The following is a 26,770-nucleotide window of genomic DNA, read 5'->3' on the forward strand; positions in this document are numbered from 1 at the left end:
AACGATGGCGCTGCTTGGCGCTGTGAACGAACTCCTTGTATTGATGCTGCGACGTCTTGAGCGTCGCGAGCCGTTTGCTCATACCGCAAAGCAATATTCGAAGCTGTGGTGAAGGAAATATCGGATCCTTCTAACAAAAGGCGTTCGCGAACACGTAGCAAAGAGACGCCCGTCACGAACCTGTCTCTCATTGATTCTTCTGGGGACGCAAAATTGGACATGTTTGCCAGATCTCAGGGTGAGACTATGTATTCTGTGATCGACTCATCTGGCTGCTGCACGCGGTTGTAGAATTTCCGTCGTTCTACAACCAAATTTGTCAACACAGAAAATTCTTGGGTAAGTAATGTCACTGCAGCCTGATACACATCTGGCGCAGTTTCTCCCGTTTCTGTGGATGCTGATGCTGGAAGCGACACAATCTCTGGTTGCGTCGCAGTACGTGCAAAATAAATTCTGCGCCCTTCATTCCCTAAATTGTATAGCAACAACGATTTCTTGCTTTCAGGTGGTGTTGAAGAACCACCAGATAAGTTCGGATAAAGTTCAGATCTCTGTGCCTAAGGCACTGCCGGGCGTCGTGGTCTCTGAAGGAAAGGCTCGGGCGCCTGAATGCCAAAGAACCCTTGCGTCGCATTCGACATTTTTTTTCCCATTGATAATCTTGTTCACAGCTTGTATTTCTCTAGTGCAGTCGTCCCTCAATTCAACTTTCAAACGTCATCGCCAGAAATGACGCATTGACCTCCCTAAGCAATACTCAATATGGCGGTTGAAAGCAGCAGTGGCTTCTCGGTCTCTCAGTGGCCGGTCATGAAAACGGCAGCAGCGTCCCGGCTCCTCCAATGGCTGGCTGCAAAACAACAGTGGCCTTGTGAATCGCTGCTAATGAAAATGCTGACCCAGTACAACGTAGTTGTGGTTCTTTGTTCCTCCCGTATTGAATAGTGAACATGAAAGTTGGCGGCCTCGTCTTCGCGATTGCCGGTTACAGAAAATGGCAGCCAACGGTCTGTCTTTCTCCCTCCTAGTCCGCGCAGCAACAGGTTGCATGCAATGGCGGTAACTGTGTAGGTTCGCTAGGCTTAGCGACCTCCTCAACTGGCTGAACTCGAGGCGTTTCAAAATACCACTTTGCTCATTTTCACAAGAACTCTCTTCACGCGTCTAGGAAACGCCAGTGATGAACGCACTCACTCGCTTTCCATAGCTTCAGTACTCCGTGCGAACGCAGCTCCTTGGCAGCGGCCCCGTCCTCAATGACAACCCACGAGGAGGCAAGCAGACGCCGGTCAAGCGATGAAGTTGAATTTTCCACTTAAAGTAGAACGTGAAGAAAAGAACCAAAGACGACGGAACGTCGTCACATTTAAACTAATTCATGACGGCTAACTCACATTAAGGCAGTGGGCCTAATAAATCCCGTACTCATCGCCAATGTGGTGTCAGCCCGGACGGCCGCAAGAAGTGAGTCGAGACTCAGCAAAACATGACGAATGACCTTTTATTAATGGCGCAATGGGTTTTTATATGAAACGATCACATGACAATTCAAAGTACACATGCACATAGACAAGGCCGAATCCAATCCAAGTAGAACCAACTGAGACTGAAACCCAGGACACAACAGCGTTCTACCCTCTCCATATCGGTAGTCCAGAGTTCGACGAAAACTCGTCTGGTGAGGAAATGATGTCATTATGAAAAAACCTAACACTCGCCAAGAAAAGAAAGAACAATAGGGTAAAAAACGAATTATGTTTCGAGACCCCTACGGGTCCCTTGTTCACATATGAAAACGAAAAACAGAATGGCTGTGTTTATACGAGTGAAGGTTGCTGTAATGAGCATGCGTATGCTGCATGCATGGGCCCGCATATCCAATTAAGTGTGTGCGGAGTTGATTGGATATGGAATGACTCTAGGAGTTGGCAGGATGATGATAATTTCTCGGTGGATATGATATTGGCTGCATCCCAGGCGATAATGTGACCGGTGCACTTTTGGGGATCTGCCAAGGCGTTTTCCTCGGTGCGCCCCTTGGCAACGTCATTTTTATGGTCCCTGAGCCGTCTCCTATAGTCCCCAGTTTTGCCGATGTAGGCTGCGTCGCAATCCTGACAAGGAATCTTGTATATAACCCCAGGGTATCTAGTACTTTCTAGCTTGTCTTTTACTCACACAAGTTGCTGTCTGAGCTTGTTTGCAGGCACGTGGCAGATTTGAACATCGTAGCCACTGAAGATTCTTGCCAGTGTTTCGCTCACACCAACCGCGTAAGGAATGGCGGCTCGCTTCCGCTCTGTTTTTTGCGGTGCTGTGGGTGGATTTGAAGATCGGCGTTGCTGCAAGTTAAGAATTTTCCTTGGGTAGCCATTTTTAGAGAGTTCTTTTATCCTTTTTTCTTCTTTCCTTCACGCTTGTGGGGATGAGCATAAGCGTTGCGCGCATGTGAAGAGCGCTGATGCCACAGAGCACTTGTGCCCGACCGGATGCGCAGAGACAAAGTTCAGGCATTGGCCTTTATTTGTGGCTTTCCGGTAGACCGACGTCACGAGGCCATTCGCTGTGCGCTGTACTAAAACATCGAGAAAGGCAATGCGGCCGGAACTGTCCTATTCCATAGTGAACTGTTCATTCGCTGGATGGATTTCAGATGGTTTAGTAGTGCAGGTGCGGCTTCCCGGTTCAACACGCAAAAACAGTCATCTACATAGCGCAGAAATATTTTTGGGCAACGAGGAAAACAAGCAAGGGCGCCTGTCTCTATGGTTTCCAAGGCAAGGTTGGCACAAGTGACCGAAATTTAAGCGCCCATGGCGGTTCCAAACACCTGCCTGTAGAACTCGTTATTAAAAACGAAGTGCTCTGCAGGCAAAATTTCAAAAGGCGGCATAGGTCCACAGCTTCAAACGGAGTGCAGCTGGCAAGCGTCTCGTCGTTTTCAAGAACGTCTTTACTGCACTGGACAGCGAAGTCCACTGGCACACAGGCGAACATAGATCTGACGTCAAAAGACACCATGATGTCGTCTTCTTGGACATCAACGTCCTGTAACATCCTGACGAAGTGACTAGAGTCGTTCACATAAGTCTTTGTTGTTCCAACCAGGGGGTGCAGGATGCCGTGCAGGTACCGAGACAGATTATGCAAGGGGGGCTGGGTGAAATCTACTATTGGCCATAGAGGCACGTCGGGCTTGTGTATCTTGGGATACACATTATGACATAACAGTCGGTAATACAAATGCTTGCTTTGCGGGAGAACAAATTTGAAGACGTCCGTCAGCAGTTTTTGCAGTTCGCTCTCAATTTTCTGTGTTGGGTCTCGTTTGACTTTAGCATATGTGGTCTCGTCTTTCAGAAGTTCAGGCATTTTCGTGATATAATCCTTGCGGATCAGAAGCGTGAATTGTTGGGCAAGTTGGTACATGTTCACGTGAAAAAAAAAAAACCAGCGAGAAAAGACGCAAGACCAGAAAAAGACGCACACAGACTGTCGCCAGCGACAGTCTGTGTGCGTCTTGCGTCTTCCTCTGGTCTTGCATCTTTTCTCGCTGGTGTTTTTTTCACGTGAATCCTTGCGGTCCAGCACAACCGTCGCATTACCTTTATCAGCTGGCAAGATCACGTCCTCAGTCTTTTTTAGGCTCCTGATGGCCTTTGTTTCTGCTGGTAATAAAACAGACTTGCTTGCTCTTTGTTGCTTCCTTGATACCGGCATCCAACCCTGGGTACCAGAAAATGGTTCGTGCCAGGTTTTTCATCGCAGCCATTCCTGGGTTTGTTTCATGGAGGAGCCTCAAAAGACCAGCAGTGGACGCTGACGGCACAACTATTCCAGTCAACTCACTTTCTTTTTTTTAATAAAACGGCCGGAACCTCCCCTCTCTCTCTGCCAGATAGGTCGGCCAAACATGCAGGATCTATTTCCACACTTGCTGTAACAGATGGTCACAGCTGGTTAGGGCCGCCAACTCTTTGGCACTGATGGGTGCCGCATTTACAGCCTCAGTATATAATACATACTTGGGCGCGTCTTCCTGTATGTTTAGGCTGCTCGCATAGAATAGGGAGAGGGATTGCTGAAAAGGGAACAGTGCGAACACAGGACGAAGAGAGGAACGTGCGACACAGGCGCTGACTTACAACTGATGTTTATTTGAAAGGGGCACACACATAAATAGTCTCGCGGCAAGCTGTCAGCTGAGTCAATATCATGGGCGGTGTAAAGGGCCGGATAAAAGCGATAAAATCTTAAAAGCTATAAAAGTTACAAACGTTTTAACAAGAAACGATGCCTGTGGGAAGGGTGACGTGAGAGAAAGCAAACAACAAGGTGCAGGTGAATGAAGGATGGAAGATGGGCATGCGGTAAGGTAAAAAACGAGAACGTGGCTAACACTTGGTGTAAAATAGTTAAAAACTTAAAAAGCGAAATAAAATCACTTGTCTAGATAGGCAGTCTCCTTAGACATCAGGTTGATGGATGGACTGCTGACACACATGTCACTCCGGAGAGGGATATGGCTGAAGGCATCAGCGTTCACATCTTCGGACCCCTTACGGTATGACACAGCAACTTCTACCTCAAACTTTGCAGCAACTCTTTTTAAATTGTGAGAGATGGCGTGGACATAGGGCAACACTTAAATTTTTTGATCCGCTTATCTTTCTGCCTGTCATTGGCCTGTCATTTTGAACATCCATTCTAGGTGAGCAACGCAGACCAAGTTGTACACGTGCTTCGTGAAGACCTGCACAGAGTGAACAGCGCTTTTTCGGTGAACATTGAAGATTTATTTTATTCATTACCGCATGATGAACTTTTCATTGCTGTTCAGGAGAGCATTCATATTTCGGGAAATGTAGCATTTCAAATGCTTGTGGCCTTTCTGTGGAAGATTTTTCAGAGGTACTAACTTTTTACTTGAATTCCACCATCATCAATTTTAGTGACAAATTCTATGTTCAAGAACATGGTATTTATATTGGTTCTTGTGTAGTGCCCATTTTTTGTGAAATCTTTTTTATTTATTTTATTTATTTATTTATTTAGAATACCTCCAGCGCCCGAAAGCATTATTTCAGGGGGGAATGCATGTTGTGTGCGAGAGGCCGTTGTGGGCGAAAGAAAGAAAAAAGACTAGAAAATAACAGAATGACGCCACAATAACCAACAAGAAAAAAAATTGAAAGGAATGAACGAGGAAATTAAACGAAGGCATCACGCAAGTAGCTACACATCTGGTAACAAAGCCCGAAACAATGTTTCACTATGACATACAGCAATTTTCTGTGGAAGTCGTTTCCATTCACTGAGAGTGTGTGCAAAAAATGAATAACGAAAGACATTGGTCGAAAGACGACAATTATATTCTCTTATTTTGAGTTGGTGATCGCATCTCTTAGACACAAAATGAGGAGGCAAAAAGTAAGCTTCTCTGTAAGTAAGTTGGCGAAACTTGACTGCGCTCTAGATCAGAAACTCAATGATGAACGCATGGTTGAAGTTTTTAGGTATGTTGACGACTTCCTGGTCCTTTTACAACCAATGGAAGAGAATATTTTCTTAATCGCTGATAAGGTCTTGGAGACGTTCTCACCCATTTATAAGACATTAAAGTTCACCTTTGAGCTTCCTCAGCATCGCTCACTACAGTTTTTAGACTGAAGACCTGTTTTAAACCTGACTAGCCACATATGGTGGGCCCCGCTGCCATTTCAATCATCACATTTGAAACTCGTGAAACATGGTATTGCTTCGCTGTCTTTTAGAGGCACGCTTTTAAAGTCTTGATTCTACAGAATGGGTTCTTGTTTTGGCCTTCAGGTTAAAAGACTCACGAAAGCTGGTTACCCTGCGCCAGTAATCACTGCAGTAGCTGAAAGCCTATTAAAGAAGTTAAGACAAGAACATACATGTGCTAACTCCAATGACAGGCAGAAAGATAAGCAGATCAAAAAAATTTGAAGTGTTGCCTTACGTCCATGGCATCTCTCACAGTTTAAAAAGAGTTGCTGGAAAGTTTTGGGTAGAAGTGGTATTCACTGCACCCCGCAAGCTGTCAAGTCTTTACGCTCTGGCCAGTAGGAGTTCGGCAAAAAAGCCCATCTGCAACATCAAGCACACCACCAATTTCGTGGAGTGTACAGTGAATGTTGTTTACAAAACCCCTGAGCTGCGGACGTGTATACATAGGGCAAACTGGCCGGTGCCTAAATGACCGATTAAGAGAACACATTCTGATTCCCTTCAGGGTTTCGGTGGCAGGCAGATGCCAAAGCATTGCAGGGACTGTGGTTGTCAGCCTCTGTTGTGGCATGCCAAGGTGGTCTGTCATTCCAATGATAAATCTGCAAGAGAAATTCTTGAGTGTCATTGATTTACAAATTTGGTAAGGACACGTGCATCACTGATACGTCACTCACTCTTCGCAAAAAGAAATCCAGTGGCTTAATTCAAGATAATCCTGTCTGATTTGCCTTCTGCTGTATCTTAGTCCGGCTGTCTGTCTGGTTGTTTTCTACGACTGTAGTGGTATTCCTGATTAGCTCTTCCTGTTGACAAAATCTCTGGTTATGTTTTTTCACCACGTGGTTGGGCATGCGTTTTGCTGTTTTATTTCAGTGGTTTCTTGGAATAAACTTTCTGTGGTCAGTTAGCGCTCATCCTGTGTGCTCCTTCTCTCTGTCCTGTTGTGCTGCTATGTCGTCTTCTAATAAATTACAGTATAGCGATGAGGACCACACAAGGATATGATCGCCATGTATGTGGACGTCGCCCATCGCAGTTGGGACGAGGTACTACCCTACGTTACCTTCGCGTACTACCCTATGTTACCTGGCTAGTCTGCGAGCGCGCGGAGGAAGCTCTGCAACTCGCTCGACTCCGCCTCCAGCACCAACAGCATACAGACGCGCGTCGGTACAATCTCCGCCGACGGGATGTCCATTTTTACCCTGGTGACAAGGTATGGGTGTGGACGCCGGTACGGCGTTGAGGTCTCTCCCAGAAACTCATGAAGCGCTACTTTGGCCCGTATACGGTTCTTTGCCTCATCGGTGAGCTGAACTATGAGGTGCTGCCCGAAGGACTGCGACCGTCGTCTCGCCGTTCCTCCCGCCCTGAAATTGTGCATGTTGTCCGGCTTAAGCCGTATTACACGCGATAATCGCCTGCATTTTCCACTGTCTTCTACATCGGCCAGCAAGATTTCTGGGCCCCTGTGTTGTTTTCCGCCGCGTGATTTTTGCTCTCAGGTCAGCATTGGGACGATGCTTCTTTATAGGGGGAAGTAGTGTAGCGAAGAGAAAGTTGAAGTGCGATTGCCGCGTGCCGAAGACGACGCTGCTGCTGGCAGACCTGTGTTCTGGTTCGTGTGTTCTTGTGCTTCGGCTATCACCAGCTGTGCTCGCCGCCGGCCTCTACGTCAAGCAAGCCGTGACAATATATGTAATGAAATAAAAACCAACAATGAAAAAATAGTTATAAATGAAAAATAAATAAAAATAAAAAATTGAAAATGTACAAAAATGAACAGTGAAAATTTAAATAGTAAAAATAAAAATGATAACAAGAACCATGAAAAATGCATGAAAGATGGAGAGAAAAACAGAGGACAGGGAAAGGCTTTCGCATTTTTACTCTTAAGCAGACAAGTGCAATCCTGTAATTTTTGCGTGTGTTGCCTTTTTGGACATCTCTACCTTGATCCGCGCCATTTGGCTCGAGCCCGCATATTCTGGGGCTCAAGCCAATCAGCGCACATCGAAGTATACATCTAAAAAGGCAACACCCACAGAATACCACATGCGGCTGGATTAGGCTCATGCTAGACGAGATACAGGCATGCAAGCACTCCATCATCCTATATGCAGTTCTCTAACTGCTGCCTGTGAGAGACCTCTGGCTACAGTAGACATCGCTGGGACAAGCATTCATGGCACATGTGATGTCATGGAACCTCCTCTCACTCACGCACTATGATGGTGGGGAGGAGGACACAAGAAGGCCATAGTCCCTTAAGAGGGATGCGGCTTTGGAATTACAAAAAATGGCCCAAAAATTGATTTTTTCAAAATTGTTGTATCCGCTTGTGTGCCTCGTTTTTTATGCTCTTCTGAAGTTTCATTGCTGAAATAGACCGGGAAGTGCTGTAAAAAATTGTTTCATGAACCATAGCTGCTTTGCTTTGTGGGAAGAAACTTGAAAAAGAGTACTTTTCTCCGTTACAGGTTCTTGCCTAGATGCTCGCCTTACGGAGCAAATTTCTTCAGAACTGTTCTGTCTATTTTGACCCCATTTTTGTGGCACTCTAGGAACATAGTGCAGGTCAAAACATTCTTTATTTTTGAACTTTACGAGTTTTCAATTTTTTGACATAAAATTTTCCTCTCACTAGCTGTGTCAATGGACAGTTCATCACAAAAAATTAAAAACCTTAGCTATGAACCAACTAGCCCAAACCAAAGTAGTTCTTGAGCATATTTATACTGCATTGGGACCTTTCCTCTATCAATGTTTCTGCACTGACCCTGTCATTGTATGTGCAAACCTTATTGCCGTATCCACCTGCCAGTCACGAGTTGGCAACTGTTCCATGTTATTTATGCCTTCCTTTTCCTTGTCTCTTTTGTGCTGTCTTCAGAATAAACCTTAGTAAATAAGAGAGGACAGTAGGAGAGGGGCCTTTGTCCAGCAGTGGACATAGTTGGGTGAGTGGTGATAGTGACGATGATTGTAATGAACTTCCTTTGCGGCCTGTGGAAGGGCAGGGGTCACCCATAGGCACCCCAGCCTGCTGAACAACTTACAAACAAGGAATGCCATTCTTCAGAAGAATCAGTGAACGGTGCAGTGCAAGTCATTCTCCATGCTTGTGGTCACCAAGCAGCAATGAACCACCCTTGGTGCCAGCGGTAAAGCCCAATCATTTGTTGCGATGTTAGGTTGTCAAATTGCAGCACTGGTTCAGGTCTCTTTACCTTGAGAGCTCTGGTGTTCCTGATTATCATCATCAGCCTGACTACTCCCACTGGCAGGACAAAGGCCTCTTCCAGAATATCTCTCCAATTCACCCTGTCCTTTGCCAGCTGCAGCCACCTTATCCTCACAAACTTTCTAATCTTATCCGCCCACCTCACATTCTGCCTCTGCCCCCTCCCTGCTACAATTGCCTTCTCTTGAAATCCAATCCATTACCCTTAATGACCAAAGGTTATCTTTCCTTCCCAATATAACCGATACAAGTTTTGACATCTGTGTCAGGTATTGTTCATTGCAAGAGTTGCAAGAGATTGCAGTTGCGAGCCTTACTTTGTGTAACAGATTCGTTCATTTTTTTCGGCAGTTTATGAGCAGTAGCAAAGTTTTCCTGCAAATCTTTGAAAGCAAAGGCAGCGAAAGGCAGGGATAGGTGCATTTCTGTACTGTCATGCACTTCGGTCACAAGCTGCTTGGTTCAGGAATGCAATAGATTATAATATCTTGGTCTCGGCTAGTCGGGTACACATCACAAACTATTAAGCAGTACGATAAAACAAGGGTGCAGGTGAGTCAACACAATCGATGGTTAGTACATGTCTTGTCGTTGCTGTTCAATGGTTCAGCGGTGGAGTAGTTGAGTGCCGTTTAGAGGAGACAAAAAATGCCGTGTTCAACTATGCTCCGATGGCATCAGCTTTGGATTGAAACTGTGCTTTGCATAGGCAGGTGTTTCTTTCTTGTGCTTTGTTGTTTGCTTGGAGAAAGTGCTGCAGCATTGTGTGTCTTGTGCTCAGGTGCTGTCGGCACAATACAATGATGCATCGTCACCGCGCGGCCCCGAGCTCCTCAAGGGTAGTCGGCTGGCCGAACTCATCAAAAGCTTTGAGCAAGTCTCTGTGGTCACCAGTAATCAGTTGCCTCCACCATCATCGCGTACCACAACCACCGTCGCCACCTTGCCAGCCTCCCCGTCCACTGCCACATCTGCGACAGTGATGGTGACTACGAGGCCGCGACTGGCTGAAGCCGTTACAACGGTGGTGGTCAACCACGCCACTGTGTCTGCATTACACACGACAAATGGGGGCCTGGATTACGCAACAAGGGTGCCCGTTGACCCTTCTCCCGATGAGGAGCTTCTGCCGCGGAGCTCAACTCTCATGTGGGACCCTGTGAGTGCACCATGTTGCTCAGCCCTGGCACACGGGTTAAAAATGCCCATTGGAGCGACCAAAAACTCACGTGGGACCAGTCATATTCCGATTGGTTCCAGTTGTGTTTTGGCCTATTTACTTATTCTCTTTTAACTTGGCAATGTTTTAGAGGATCCGCCAAGATTAGAAAGTGGTGGAAGAGCATGCAGTTCTGTAATTTTCTTTTCAATTGTTGGTGCATGTGGCTCATGTTTTCAGAGCAGTTGGAATCGTCGGTGAAAGGAGAAATTTAACGGGTAGTATCAACTAAGAGCACAGTCACTTTTAGTGCTGTCTTCGTATGAGATGTGGGCTGGTCACTGTGGCCTGTGTTTTCATGTGCAAATTTATTCTTGCTTTTTATTCTTGATGCACCTGTTTTGTTTGCAGACTGACCTACTGAGGGAACTGTACAGAATTGAAATGCCTCAGCTGGTAAGTGTGGAACATCCCAGAGAGCGCGTTCTTTCCACTGCATGCAGCCTAAATAATAAATGAGGTATTTGTGGATGCAAACTTTATAAAGACGCAGGAGGAGCACACAAGACACGCATGATACTATTCAGAGGCTGGCCAGGAAATGCCAAATGGTGGCAAATACACTATTAAGATAGAACCAACTTTCACCAAAATTCTCTGTTGAGGTGGAAATCAACATCTAAAATTAGGAAAATTTTCGAGATAAAAAAGGTTTTGAGATTAATTGACGTTTTTGATGCACTCATTTTGGTAGGCCGTCTTCCCCACAAAAATTTAGTGCTTAAGAGAGAATGTGGCTTTGAAATTTTAAAAAATGGCAAAAAGAACCGATTTTGTAATTTTGTTGTTGGAACCGCTTGTTGACTTGTTTTTTATGTTATCCCAAAGTTTCATTGCCAAAATTGGCCAAGAAATACAGTGAAAAAATTGTTTCTTAAAGCGCTGTGGCTGTGCGTTGGAGGAAAATGCAAACAATTGAAATTTTTTTCCAATAGTTCGCCCAGATACTCACATTATGTAGCAGATTTCTTCTTGACTGTAACTATTTAGACCTTTTTTGTTGTGTTACATGCCTAGGACCATAGTGGAGGTCAAAACGTTCTTTGTTTTTCAAATTTGTGAACTTTAAATTTCTTTCATGACATTTTCTTATTACTCTAAATATGCCAACAGACACTGCATCACAAAAATTCACAACCAAAATTTGTACTCTGTGAAAAAAAATTATAAGCATGTCTTGACCTGCAGCATACCACTAGGAATGCAGTGAATGTTTAGTCAACCTTCTACCACATTTTCTTAACTCTGCGGCCTTTTCAAACGTTGAATGGAAAAATATATTAGAAAACACATCAAGAAATAAAAGAACATTTGCTGAAAACTGAATGCACCTTAGTGAATAGCAGCATGGCAGCAAGATGCGGTTGTGCAGTTGCCACCAGCATCTGTGGTGGACGCAGGGGAAGTGGGACCCGCTCCTTCCAATATTGCCTGGCAGAAATGGTGGGGATAAGTGGTGCCCACTGTGGTGCACTGGATGTGCTGTGGGCAGTTTCAGGTGTAATTTGAAGGGGCCAAGGCTCTAAGAAAACGTCACTGTGGAAATCTCTTTGGTGGCTGTGTTTTTCACCATGTTCAACCAGAGGGTTGTTCCACTCCACGTGATCAGTTTGTGTTGCCGAATTCCTTCTAAGAAGTTTTTTATTTCTTGCACTATGAATGCCTCAGCACTTGATGTGTTACACTTTCCCCTACACTGATACTGCAATACTTCAGGCCGGCTGATAAATTGTAATACATTCTGTGCTTTTTTTTCATAGGCTCATCTCTTGTTAAGCTAAGTTTTTCAGGATAGAAAAGATGAACCTGCTTACCAAGGAACAAAGCTTGCTGGGCTTTTTTGCTGAGCTTTTTTCATATACAATTGTGCTTAGCAGTGAAGGCATCCGGCTACTGACAGTGCCCCTGTCCATAGAAGCTTTTTCAGTCCCAGCTGGCTGTACGAGGAGCACACCCCACTGGCGACCTGTGACGATGTCTGTCAGGTTGAGAGGTTCTAGCAAAAAAGAAAGAAAAAGCTCTTTGGCTATCCTCGGTGGATCTTTTTAATGCATTAGCAGCCAAGCATTCATTATACCCCAAGTCAGCAAATAGGTTCATTACATCCAAGGTCCACGAACATAAGTGCATTAAATCCAAGGTGGCATGCTTAGGTTCATTATATGCATGGTAACATGAAAGTTGATTAAATTTGAACTTAACACATGAAAGGTCGTACTGAGGTTCCTTATATCTGAGGTAGTGTACTAAGTTCATTTGTGCCTGATGGGCAGTCGTCATTTCCACTTGCTCTACCGATTGTAATGCTGACGCAACAAAAAACTGGATGAAAAAGGCGCAGGGCTCCCGTGACTGTGGGACGTGCATCAACCGGGAGGGCTACCTGGATGTGATGCCCTCGAACCGCAAGAAAGCCACCTACTGGAACCCCTGGAGGCGGCGCTACCTGCGGCTGCATGATGGGCTCCTCTCCTGCCTTGAGGCAAGTTGTGCACAAAGTTGCTGCTGGCTGATTTTTCACACTGTCTGGGTACCACATGATGACTCAATTTATAACTGCTAGTGTAGTGGAGGAAAAGGTTTGTTCACATGCTCAAGCATCGCATGACTAAATCTCAATGCATGTCGTGCACACAAACAACGGGGTGGTGCCTGCTTCAGTGAGTTCGGCGTTCATTGGCTGTGCTCTCATCAATGACAAACTCACAGGGTAGGGCAAAGTCTAGATGCAAAAGTGAGCCCTCTGCACTGGTAACTGTGCTGCGCCTGCCTTACAGAGGGCCTGAAATGAAAAGGTGAAGATGGCGATAAAGAAAATGTGGTCAACGGCTATGATGGCGGCAACCATTTCGTTATTACCGTGAATTGCACATGAATGGCCTGTGAATATTAATCAACTGCTGCTCAACCCACAGGCCTTGTTCAAAAAAGAAAAAGAGAGAAAGAAATGCCAAATATAAGTCAGTATGCAGGTATATGTTGAGTGTCAGTAAGAACTTTAGACATGGGTCGCTTCCGCACCCCCGTTTCTGTGTGTTCATTTTTGATCCCTGGCTTGGCTCAGATCACCCTGAAAATGGATGCTGATAAGATTTGTACTGTTTGTTTGTGCTCAAAGCCACCCACACTCGGCTTTATCATTTTGTTTGTGAGGGGAGGTGTGACCAGATTTATCTCGAATGATCGCAACTGCTTCTACATTGTTCCATATTGTTGTAGTCGCTCTTGGTGCCTTATCTCGAAATTTCCTTGCCAGCTTTAAATTGAGTACCGCCGTGAACAGCAGGGATTTTCGGCGACCGCTGAGCACGCATGTTGCTACTACCGCTGCAGTGCTGTTCAGTTCTTTGTGGGCATTGGTCCGGCCAGTAAAGAACTTGAATTCAGCATGATCATAGCCATTCGTAAAGCATTTCATTTTAGTAACCTAAACCAATCATGTCCTTACAGAAGTGGCTGATTGACTGACCCTTGTTCATGAGCATGATTTGCAGAATTGAAACAGACTATGCACAGTATTTAATGCAGTTGATCACTCCTTGTGTGTATATATTATGAAGCTGCCCATTTCAGTTCAAGATTTTTATGCATTGACAGAAACATCTTTGAACAAAAAAGAAAAAATCCAAACAAAAATAGAAATGTTGTTATGTAATTAACACTTTAAATAATACTAAATAACAAAACAAACTCTAAGCCCCCCCCCCCCCCCCCCCCCCAACCCGCTCATCATAAAAGTTCCGGAGTACCTGCTAGGCGACGGAGAATGTAGCTCCACCATTTAGGAGGTTTCGATCATTAACTTCGCTTAATTGTAGCCTGTTTTTGATACCTCCTGAAGGTTAAATTAACATTGTTTCACTGTACACATTATGTGCCGGCTTGGTTATTGGCACTGCTGGTATGATGAGTGCGAATGATGCTAGAAGTATCGAGATTTGTGATCTGTCCGAGATTTCAGTCACTCTTATACATTGGCAGCAGGGCATGTGGTGATGCCACAAAAATACCCAAATAATCTTGCATTTTTGGAGACATCTGTATGTGCTGCATGCGTTTGCATGTCACAGATGTATTCATGCTGCGTGCGATCTCATTTGGCTTATGGAAAAAGGGGTGGAAGGGGACACTTGTTTCGAAGATGTTTCTGCTCGTTCTTTCTGATGAAGTTAAAGCTAATCATTCTGGTTAGCTCTGGTTCAGTTTGTTGTGCCAATTTTATATATGCTTTTATCTTTGCAGTAAGTCAGGCAGTCTCAGTTAAACTGCAGTACAAAGGATTCTTGTTCGTGCAGACCACACATTCCACAGACCTTACTGGTGCACATGGCTAGACACCCCCAAACGCTGGGAAGGGTATTCGCCTACTGCAGCCTGTACAGCCTCTGAGTCTTAGCAGCATATAATTGACAATGCAGACATAGGCGCAGGGCTGACCTAAAATGGAGGACACACCGTATAAATAACATATATTCACATTGGTAATGTTCAGCTTAAAAAAAAAAATTATTGATAAATTTTGTGACCAACATGTTAAGAAATGGCGAAAATAACGAAGCGCCGACCAAAAGGTGTTGTCAAGATGGAAGGACGTTTCGACTTCCACACGGAAGTCTTGTTCACTGATGGAAAAATTTCGCACACAAAGCTTAAGTACGTTGTGCTAATCGTTGCAGGCATCTAGCGTACGAGGGCGGTAGATTGCCGATGTTACGGTTGAGCGTCTGATCTGTTGTCTGGATAAACAAAGACTCCAGATATTGGTGTGACATCCAGTTTTTCTCATGGCCGATAATTTCCGCTTCTTCCCAAGCGATATCATGCTTCGTGTTTTCAACGTGTTCAGCCAGTGCGTTGGAACAAGCCTTCTTTTTCTTGACATCATTCTTGTGCTCATTCAGCCGTCTTTCAAAGTTTCCGCTTTCACCTATGTAGGAGTGATCGCAGTCTGAGCAGGGGATTTTATAAATTACTCCGGGAAACTTTTCCTTTTTTAGCTTGTCCTTTACGGACACCAACTCGTGACGAAGCTTGCACGCAGGCACGTGAGCTATATGCACATCGTAGGTGCGAAAAACGCGGGCCAATGACTCGCTCACGCCTGGCACATAGGGTATTGCAGCTCGGGCACGGCAAGGTAGGCGAACGGGCTGAGCTGGTCTCATTGTCTGCTGTATTACAGCGTTCACGAAGTGCTGTGGGTAGCCACAATTGTTGAGCTCGCGTCGCACTTGGCGTATGTCAGAGGTTTTTTCTTCGGGTTTCGAGCACATTCTTTCTGCACGACGGACGAGGGTAGAAACGATGGAGCGCTTATGGCACGTAGGATGGACTGAATTAAAGTGAAGGTATTGGCCTGTGTGCGTGTCCTTTCTGTACACCTTGAATGATAGGCGGTCATCACGTCGCTCCACCATGACGTCGAGAAAAGGAAAACGGCCAGAAATCTCCTCCTCGACGGTAAACTGGATGGAATCTTCCATGCTGTTCAAATGGTTCGTGAAAGCAGCCAAGGCATTCTTTTTTATTATGCAAAAGCAGTCATCAATGTACCGTAGGAAGACCTTCGGGCGCGGCTCGAACGAAGCCAAAGCGCGGCTTTCCAGTGCTTCCATTGTGAGGTTTGCGGTTGTGACCGAGATAGATGCTCCCATGGCAGTGCCATGAATCTGCTTGTAGACAGTGCCCCGAAAGATGGAAGTACGTGTTCTTCAAGCAAAACTGCAGAAGCTTCAACAGGTCCTATGGATCGATGGGTGTCTTAGCACTCAGTCCGTCGTCGTCCCGAAGCGCTGAACGGCATACCTCCACCGCCAGATCCACGGGGACGCTGGTAAACAGTGATCTGATGTCAAATGACACCATTATCTCGTCGCTGTCAATCGTGATTTCGCGTATTCTTTCAGTAAAATCAAAGGAGTTGCGTACGAAAATCGGTCTCTTGCCAACGAGTGGCGTAAAAACTTTGTGCAAGTAGCCTGAAAGCCGGTACAAGGGAGAGCGGGTAAAATCCACTATTGGTCGCATTGGAACGCCTGGCTTGTGGATCTTCGGGAGGCCATATAAAGCAGGGGCAGATGCATTGTGGCAGAGGAGCGTGAAGTATAACGACCTGTGCTGTGGTGGAACAAACTGGAAGACGTCTGTCAAAAGCCTTTGCAACTCTCGCTCTACCTTGAGTGTAGGGTCCCGCTTGAGTCGCATGTACGTGCCATCATCCTCCAGAAGCTTCGTCATTTTCTCAACGTAGTCGCTGTGGTTTAGGATGACGGTGGCGTTGCCCTTGTCAGCAGGTAGGATTACGATATCCGTATTGCTCCGCAGGCTCCTGACTGCATCACGCTCCTGAGCAAGGAGTGGGGTGGGGTGCCGATGTGGCAGCTTGGCGAGTATGCTGATCGCACGGGTACGAGCTTCTTCTCGGCGATTGTTTTCCACACGTCCCACAGCCTGTTCCATGGCACAGATGATTTTTCTTGCGTCCGGAGCCGCTCTCGTATTGAAGTTCAAACCAAGCTCCAGAACGGCGAGTTCTGTTCGAGTAGGCCTATACGAAGACAGATTGTGGACGGTGGGGGTAGGTCTGTTGGCCGGACTCCCTTTACGGCCAGGTAGCAGTCTGATTAGCTTCTCTTTGTGTATGCGCTCACGCTGACCAGACTGTAGACTAGCTACGAAGTTCGCATGCAACTGGATGCTGACGAACGTTATTTTCGCCAATGTATTCACCCGACCAGATGAGATTTCATCGAACCTTAGATTTCATGTTAAGAAATGCTGCAGAAAAAGTTCACCCGACTGCTTCCTAAGCAACATACAGTGAACCCCCGATTATGGGTCCCAGTTCATGCAACGATTCACATTTCAGAATGAATTGGCGCAGGACCAACGGATCTCCTGTTGGGATAATGCACTAAAAGCCTCGATTATACGGCAGGAAAATATGCACACCCTGCTTCGTACGAAGGCCAGTGAGACAGACAATGGGAATTAAGACAGAGACGCGCATGCATCGATGCGATCAAGCACACGATGGCATGTAATGACTGTTCTGCCAATGGCTCGGACTCCCCACGTCCCACCCACAATAGTCAGTTCGAGGAGGCTCGACTGGCCAATTTTTCCACACACTTCATTGACGAAGGCATGAGGGAAATCAACTGTATGTTCATACCAGCATGAAGTTATTGTAGAAGCAGTAACAAGATTAGACATTTCTATGATCACCGGCAGCTAGTTCAAAAGTGTTTTCTGCTGCGGCTTCAGTGCGAAGAATGTTAGGCCTGGTGACCCAGAGAGCCAGGAGCGAGTGGCGAGCTGTCACCCGGCGGGCTGCACATCTTAAAGCCTCTTAATACTGAAAGTAGCGACACCCTCCTACACTCCCGCGCTTTCCTCCTCGATTATCCTCGCCCCCTGGCTGTGCGCGCTGATGGTGGAAACTTTTATTGCCAATTTATTTATTTTATTGGTGGAGGTGAAGCCCCCTACATGGCACTTGGATGCTCCCTCGCTGTGAGGAGGCACAGCACGCTTCGAAGGTCATCGCACACTCGCCGGCCCGTTGTGTTCGCTGGCATACGTGAGCGCGCCTAAGGTTGTGCTTTTTTTTCACGCTCTGTTAGGTATTAAACACAACCACTAGAAAGTGATGCGCGCTGAGTGACTCTACTACAAGCCACATTTATCACCTTCTCATTCGAGCAATGGAAGCTCTAAACGTGAGTGCTTGCGGCATGAACAATAAAAGCACACTCTGTCCTCCTCAGTACGGCAGTTTTTATTAGCCTAAGGTTTACGTTACTGTTGTATATTCTTTTTTATTTTATTCTATTTACTGTTGTATATATTTTTCGGCACGCTAACATTCCGCTAAATGTAGATTTGACCTAGCGCTGCATTTTCTTGGAGGTACTGTTTATGACGCTGTACTTTTGAAGTGGAGCAAGGTAAAGATAGCGGTAATTTAGGCAAAGATGTCGTTTCATGAGTGAAGTTTCAGAAGCATGGTAGTGGCTGCGAAAATGCTAGGAAATTTTCTTTACTGCCTGTTATGTTTCGGACCAAAAATTTTAGCTTGGCTCCTTGGAGTGATGCACACGCTGCAGCTTTATTGCCTGGTCAATACACATTTCACGGCTGCTTGAAAAAGAAGAATCTTATTTTCTAGTTTCTTTGTTAACTTTATTGACTACTGCAGAAGTGAGCCAAAGGCTTAAAATTTTTGGGTGATTGCTAGTGCCAACAGAAGACCTGATTAAGTGGCGGGAGGATGATATTATCTTGATGTCTCATCTACGCTAATCCCTCAAATGCATTTAAGGAGTGCTTCAGATGCCCATTCTGAATCAATATTCAGGATTCGAAAAGACCAGCACGGAAACAGACAGGGACACGAGAAGAAAAAACACTGACGACAGGACGAGCGCTGACTAACAACTCTTTATTGTCGAGGAACACCCAGCACAATAGTATATGGAAAACACTACGTGACAGTCAGGGGGCCAAAGATTACAACCTAATCCACAGTCATCGAGGGGCAGCCAACACATGCTCGAACCAGAAGGAAAAACCACAAAAAGTGAAAAAAAGGGGTGAAACTTTATGAAGTGAGCATATCAAAAGTAGTTTAACCAGCAAAAAACCAAGCAAAAAAAAAACGCAAGTGCCAAATAACATCGTGGCCAAAGGGCGGTGTCAAGAACACTTTAACAACAACAAAGAGCGAGCCTAAAAGGGCCCAAGCAAGCGAAGCAAAAGCAGAGTCAGAAATCTAAAAACAGATAAAACGTCATGCAACCCTACAGATGCCACAAACAACTAAAACCAAATGAAAACAACCTAAAAAGCAAAAACTTGTCAACGCCAATAAGGTAAGAGGTCAAAAACAGTCTGCATGTAAAAACACAATTTGGACAATTACCACTTATGAGCCGCACGAAAAAACCTGAGGAGAAGAATGCGCACGGGCTAGCATAGGAAAATTTATGAGCAAACGGGAAGTGGCAGGCGAACACGTAAAATCAGTAATCTTTAGGCATGGTCAAGGAAGCACATTTCTTTCTCGTGCAGTGAAATTGAGGGCGTGCTTACGCAACTGTCCCCTGCCTTAGCAATAAAGTAGGCCTCGATGACCTCCCTTTCTGTTTTGTTTTTTGATGTTGCTAAGAACCTTGTGTTCTCTAATATAGGTTTACACTTGTGGCGAGGTTGGTTGCAGTGGTCTGCTAGATTACTTCCAGACCTTCTATCTACGTTGAGGAAGTGCTCCCTGGCCCTGACATTAAAGCATCTTCCCGTCTGGCCTATGTACACACAACCGCACGTTAGGGGTATCTGATAGACAACCCCTGTCCGGCAGTGTGTGTACCGTTGCCCGTGAAGAATTTTAAGCCTGTACAGTTTCGAGCTTCTAGGAAGAAATCGGCTGCACTCGCGCTTTTAAAGCAGTGCCAGCTAGGTGGTTTGGCAAAGAAAGTGGACGGTGCAAAAACCGGCTGCCTGGAAATATTTTTCACAGGAAAGACACACAAACCGGAATGCCCGCTTAGATCAATTGTCTCAGAAAAAGGTGCGTGGCAGGAGCATGTGGGACATTACCTAAGGGACAATTTGAAGAGCTTGTTGGGAGAAGACCCGTTCCAGATTCGCAGCTCTTTGGAACTTGTGAATGATCTGAGAGCCGGCATAATGGGAGCGGCGACTGCCTTCTCGCTAGACGTTGAGGACTTGTTTTACTCTGTTCCGCATGATGGTCTCTACAACGCAGTTCGCCAGAGGATAGACGACACTGGAGTCGTGGTGTTTCAGAATACAGCCGGCATAGGCGTGGACAATTTTATGGAGCTCCTGAGCTTTTACTTCTCGTCCACTGTCGTTTCTTTCAGTGGTAGATTTTTGACCCAGAAATCCGGGATTTGTATATATGTGAGGCGATGGTCAAAAAGTTAAAGGAGGGGAGGCAGGTTGGGAAGGAGCGAGAGAAGAAACGCGTTGCAGTCATACCGTACCTTCACAAGATGTCCTACAACGTGAGAAAGGTAGCAGGACGGTATAACGTCCAGGTCGTCTTTTCCGCACCGTGCAAGCTATCGAGGATATGTGTCTTAAACAACAAGGCAAGACAGGCGACCTGCACTACGAGACACGGACAACGGTACACACACTGCCGGACATGCACCGCAACTGGTCATAGCGTGGCACTAAAAGTAGAGTTGGAATTGTCACCGCGTAACTCAATGGAGCTCAGCCAGCAGCAAAGGCAGACGCCCTGCACATGGCAGCAAAGAAAACACAAGAAAACCGATCCCTTCGCGCACGTTTCCTGGGTGACGGCCAGAGGGGCCAATCATCATTCAGAAAAGTGCCAAGCAGAGAGCCGCGCAGGGAGGACGTGCGAGAGTCCACGGCGAAGTTCACAGAGATATGCTACTTTCAAAGTCAAGCGGCTTTACGCACCTCTCTGCAAAAAGCGCGCTGCTGGCACATTCGCTTTGCTGGCTAACATTTTTCCTTTGTGGTCCGGATTCCTAGTACAGATGTTGCTGCCTGCTGCTGCCAGTGGTTCTAGAAGTCTGAACTGAAAGAAAGTCGCTGGCATGATCGTACTGCATGCTGCAAAATGCCTTGGAAGGTCAGAGCAGATATTTCAGGCGTGGCGTCAAAATCATGTTTTCAACGCGCATGTGGTATCTACTTTATGCGCTGCGACGAGAGCATTCACAAGCCTCTAAAGCCATTTCTTTAATGCTGAAAAGCCTGCCTTTGCATGGGCTCAGAGCTAATTCTTGCAGAACGAAAACAGGCTTTTTTATAACGTGTGGGAAAGGGAAGTTTAATTTTTGAAAGCCAGAGTAGCGGACCACGGACCCGTTTATTACATGAATGCATCACTTGTATGAGATTTTCGATTCATCATCATCATTGGCCTGACTACACCCACTGCAGGGCAAAGGTAAAAGCCTCTCCAATGTCTCTCCAAATAACCTTGTCCTTTGCTAGCTGTGCCCCCCCTATGCGTGCAAACTTCTTAATCTCATCCGCCCACATAACCTTCTGCTGCCCTCTGCTACACTTGCCTTCTTTTGGAATCCACTCCGTTACCCTTAAGTACCAGCGGCTATCTTGTCGTCGCATTACATGCCCTGCCCAAGCCCATTTCTTCCTCTTGATTTCGACTAGGATGTCATTAACCCGTGTTTGTTCCCTCACCCACTCTGCCCACTTCCAGTTTCTTAACGTTGCACCTATCATTTTTCTTTCAATAGTTAGTTGCGTTGTCTTAACTTAAGCAGAACCCTTTTCATTAGCCTCTACTTTCTGCCTCATAGGTGTAGTACCAGTAAGATACAGCTGTTGCATATTTTTCTCTTGGCCAATCATGATCTGAGAGAACCTGCCATATGCGCTCCACCCTATTCTTAATCTTCCAGTTGTTTCCTTCTCTTGATCTGGATCGGCAGCCACTACCTGCCCCAAGTAGATGTATTCCCTTGCCACTTCCAGACGGTTTCGCACAGCCCACTGTACTGCAAGCTTTAAAACATCTCAATGTCTACTAGCTGTTACGTGGCTGATGCATGCAATGCACCTGCTCTGCTTCCATGAAACAGAGATGGATGCTCAAGATAAGAATAATTTTTTCGTGCCGATCAGCCAGCTGATACAGCATAATTGATAGAGGGAAGAAGGATCGAAGGAATAATGCACAAGAGACTTCCACTTCCGGTGTGCAAAATGTGGCAGGGCAGCCCGTTTACAACACTAACCTAACAGGTGAAACAAAACCAGGGATGATCATAAGTTCAAGAAAAAAACATAAAAATGGGACACCAAGAACGGGCCTCAAACTGTTGTCCTCCTTGGCCAAAACGGGGTACTAATAACTGCTCCATGGGGCCATTGAGTATTTCTTTCTGAGGAATGTTGTTAGCCACAGCCTTCTTAAGGCTGCTCCCGCCGCCGCCATGACTCAGTGGTTATGGTGCTCGGCTGATGACGTGAAAAATGCAGGTTTGATCCCAGCCACAGCGGTTGCATTTCGATGGAGGCGAAATGCCAGAGATCCATGTGCTGTGCAATGTCAGTGCACGTTAAAGATCCCCAGGTGGTCGAAATTATCCGGAGCCCTCCACTACGGCGTCCCTCATAGCCTGAGTTGCTTTGAGACGTTAAACCCCTTTAACCATAAATGATAAAGCCACAGAGTGGCACTAGCACTGCTGGCTGTATTGGCTGCATCGGCCTCCTCTCTGCGAAAGACGTGGGTTCGATCCCGGGTGCGGTGGCCGAATTTCAATGGAGGCAAAATTCTAGAGGCCTGTGTACTCTGCTATGTCAGTGCGCGTTATCGAAATTTCCGGAGCCCTCCACTACGGCATCCCTCATAGCTCGAGTAGCCTTGGGACGTTAAACCCCCATAAACCAAACCAATCGGCCTCCTGTCATGTTGCTAGGAGCGCTTTATAATATACATTTAACACGATACCATTAAGGGTCCCATTCAGTGGAAAACCTGTTGCGATTGGCCACGGCATGAGCAAAACATCTCCAGGTCATCGATCAGCCACCTAGATCAGGTGACCTTTTGACATCATCACCAGATCATAAGCAAACTGCCCACCATGGCAGGTGGCAGTTAAATTAATTATCGGTCGCAAGAGGCAGCACCGGCCATCACAGGGCAGTGGCACATCGCTCAACCGTTGTACCACTGTGCCAGGAGTGGTATGAGGTAACGTGACCCCGTGAGCATGCTGTGTGAAAATTTGGCCACACTTCATTTAGAAATTCAGAAATTTCACACTGGCTGTGTGCCAAAATATTGTTACGAATGTGACTAAGTTGGCAGTGGCGCAGGACGGAGCGCTCGCGCTAGGCCAGCAGTCATTAAATCAAATCTCTACCATCGTTCATCGCGTCTCATTCTTCGGCTGGCCGCCACGTAACGTTTGGTAGACGTGCTGGGTAATCGTCGCCATCTGGTCCCGGAGCTTCGGCGTCCTCCGCCTGTCGTGGTCATCGGTCATGTGCACCTGGTCAGCCCTGCCCAGCAGTGCCCCAGCCCGCCGGACCTGAACTGACCCCGCAGCTCACCCTCACCCCAGCCCCATCCCCCGCCCCAACCACAAGGCACAGCGACATGACGACGCTGCCGTGACCCGAACCTATGACCCAAATGACCTGAGACGCTGCCCACACATGAGGACACCACCCCCCTGCCCATGCCGTTCGGTACGTCCAAGGGCCTAAGCCATCAGCTCCTGACAACCTGTGGCCCGGATGTTTGGTGGAGCAGGAATCATTTGCCCATCTTCTTTATCGTTGCAGCCAGCACTTTAGCACTTTCTCCGTGAAGCTCATCACCATTTCGTGCATCTCTTTCGGGATGATCGCTCATGGCCCCGGGTAGTGTTACGAAAATGATGATGTTGGCAGTGGCACGGGACGGAGCGCTCACGCTAGGCCAGCGGCCTATAAATCTTATCTCTACCATCGTTCATCGCACCTCATTCTTCGGCTGGCCGCCACGTAACAATATTCACAGATCTTGTTTTGGCAAAAACTGTGGCTTTTGTGCACTAGCACAGAAAAACATTAGTGTTAGAAATTGATACCTTGGTTGAAAGGCTGAATAATTATGCTAAGAACATGGTAAATTGCATAGTAGCCAGCGCTTTTGGAGCAGTCATTTTTGATTGCTGCAAAATGATCTGTGTTAACCACTTAGGTCTCCTTTCTAAGGTAGAAGCTTGTAAAACTGCTCTACGGACATCGGCTCACTTCATCACTCTTCTTTTGGTACGCACAGTGATATATGCATGTACAGCATGGAATGAGTGCATATAAAATTTAGGCATCTTGAAAAGGTCCTGAGAAAAGTAGTGCAAGGTTATCTTTTACAAATGCTCAAGGTTCAGTTCCCCTTTTGAAATCGTAAAAAGGTTATTGCATAGCTCTCCATTAATCGCACGCAAAGCAGCTAAGCAAAAGCAGTCATATATATGCCACCTGGTCTGTTCACTGTAACACATCTACTGCTACATATTTTTATGTCAATTTTAAACTTGGCAAACTTGTGCGCATGCTATTTGATGCAGTGGTCCTCTTTGCCTGTGGTGAAACGAGACAGCTTTTTTGTTGCGTACATCGTTACTATGTTCTTTTAGCCGCCTCTCGAAATTTCCGGTTTCGCCAATGTATGCGTAGTCACAGTCGGAACAAGGAACCTTATACACTACGCCTGGATATTTTTCTTTGGGAAGGGGGTCTTTGACATTTACCAACGCATGGCGCAGTTTTCTTGTCGGTAACGATGTACGCAACAAAAAAGTGGATTCAAATGCTATCGCCGAGCACGCAGTATCTACAGGCCATGACATCGACTGGGGTCGGGCACACGTGCTTTCAACCGAAAAGAAGCTATACCCTCGCCTGCACTTGGAATCATTAATCATCCAAACTACTAGTCACACCCTCAACTGCAACGATGGAAAATTTAACCCAATCTACGCATGCTCCCTGCGCCCTCTTTTCAAGCATATGTAATGCCACTGAGCTGCTTGCTTCATTTCAATGTGAACAAGGCTCCCGTATGGGAGCCGAAACGTCTGTTTATGTTTTTTTTGTTTTCTTTGGTCGGCTCTTCTTCTTCTTCGTCCCCGACCAGACGAGTTTTCGTCGAACTCTCGACTTCAAGAAAATACATAATTCACGCGCACAAACAGTTTGGGTGTTTGGACTGGTGACGTTGCAATGTTCAGCGAGCCACGTGTTATATGGGTGCTCTAGAAGCTCGAACTGCGGTGCACACACACTTAGGGAGTGACGCACGGTAGTTTGAGTGTTGTTATAGCCGGTCGTAGAAGCCCGCTTCTTGTATGGAGCGAACAAGGGAGCGAAGTGCACTGCGGGAGTTGCTAGATGTTGTGTTCGGAAAAATTAGGTCCCCCACAGTGGCAAAGGGGAGGCTCAGCTTGCAACATCCGCTGTGGAGAGTGGCGCGTGCACTTGAAAACGCAGGGCACACGCAGAGAAGATGTTCGACAGTTTCCACATCACTACACTCATGACACAGGGCATCGGCCTCACCTCTGATGCATTGGCGTCGCTCTGCCATCCACGCACATCCGATTGCGAATGCGGAGTAGAAGTGACATAGCCTTAGGGCCAAAGTCACCAAAAGCGATGATGCGGGGCAGTTTGCCAGTCGCCACACGAGGGTCTGGGTGATGCTCAGTAAGTTTGCACCGAATGATGTGTCGAGCTACGTCATAGTTGGACACTGAGTCACAGAAGGGCACGGCACTGTTGTGATGTGCCTCCTCAGCTAGTCGATCGGCAGCTTCATTTCCAGGAAGGCTGATGTGTGACGGGATCCACTGGAGAACAGTATTGCATCCTCGATCGCGCACTGCACAGAACTTCACATGAAGTATGATACTAGTGAGTCGCACCGACCAAAAATTAAGATGAAATGACGTTTCGGCTCCCACACGGGAGCCTTGTTCACAATGAGGCAAAACGTTGCGGTGGTGCCTTTTTTATGCGGCATATATGCGATCCCAGGCATCTCGTGTAGATAGGTGGCAAATTCCCGTCATTTCGATTGATAGTATGCGCTGTTGTTTGGATGATCAGCGACTCAAGATTATTATTTAGGACGCTAAATGTGCCGCACGGCATAAAAGGTGATGCCATTAATGTACGTTATTACGTCAATACGTTACAAAAAGGCATGGAGTCCAGTAAGATGTAAAAAGTCACATAATCCTCGGGCATAAATGTTTTTAGTTATCCACAAGGTGAAATTGGAGTCATTGTTTGAGGACAAGCCTGCCTCTTGCAGAACGCGAGCGCGCACCAGCGAAGTTCCCGGGCAAGTCCACAATAGGTGGTGAACAGTGGTGTCAGAAGCGGGTGTGTCGCAGTGAGGGCATTTTTCTGGCGTAGGAATCTTCTCACTTTGCCACTGGTGGCGAACTGCAGGCGTAACGGCCACTCCGACATGCAGCCACCTCAGAGAGACCTCCTCCATCCGTGATAAGTTGGGAGGAAGAGGGTGTGTACACGGGGGAATAAGAACACGTGTACACCGCCTGAGGGAGGCTGAAGATGTTAAATGTGTCAGAAGTGGATCTGGTGGCAAAGAGGCAGGAGGTGTTTGCGGTATGTCCGCTAGACGAGATGACATGTCAGATGCGATGCTATCGACATCTGTGCGTGCTTGAAGCCAGTGTATGAGTATAGGGACCGGGTAAGATTTGCAAGCAGCATGTATGTCCTGGGAAACCCGAAGGGTACCACGCACTTTCTTTAGGTGCTTGAGAGCTTCTTGGGAATGAGTGAATAGGTGTACCTGCTTATAAGGAGGGTCGTCAGGTAAAGCTGCTATGGCATTTAAGATCGCTTGGAGCTCCAAGGGAAGAGGTGATGAATTTTCAGTACAGTAGGTCTGGCGGCTGTAGAGTTGATGGTGTGTCGGGCTTATAAAAACAGTTGATCCCCCCGTTGAGGTTATGACAACATCTGTGTACAGGATGCAGTCATCA

General features: G+C 46.5%; 1 protein-coding gene across 4 annotated transcripts in view; it reads left to right on the forward strand.

The window, feature by feature from the left end:
• The window catches only part of LOC144106925 (uncharacterized), a 618,131-nt gene that overhangs the window by 466,851 nt on the left and 124,510 nt on the right, over positions 1-26,770 (forward strand). For all 4 annotated transcript variants that reach the window (XM_077639887.1, XM_077639889.1, XM_077639886.1 and 1 more), the window contains 3 exons: positions 9,783-10,160; positions 10,572-10,616; positions 12,556-12,702. In XM_077639887.1, coding sequence (XP_077496013.1) covers positions 9,783-10,160; positions 10,572-10,616; positions 12,556-12,702 — 570 coding nt within the window. The remainder of the gene's footprint in view (positions 1-9,782; positions 10,161-10,571; positions 10,617-12,555; positions 12,703-26,770) is intronic.

The sequence above is a fragment of the Amblyomma americanum genome, chromosome 10 (genome assembly GCF_052857255.1).
Source record: "Amblyomma americanum isolate KBUSLIRL-KWMA chromosome 10, ASM5285725v1, whole genome shotgun sequence".
Lineage (NCBI taxonomy): Eukaryota > Metazoa > Arthropoda > Arachnida > Ixodida > Ixodidae > Amblyomma > Amblyomma americanum.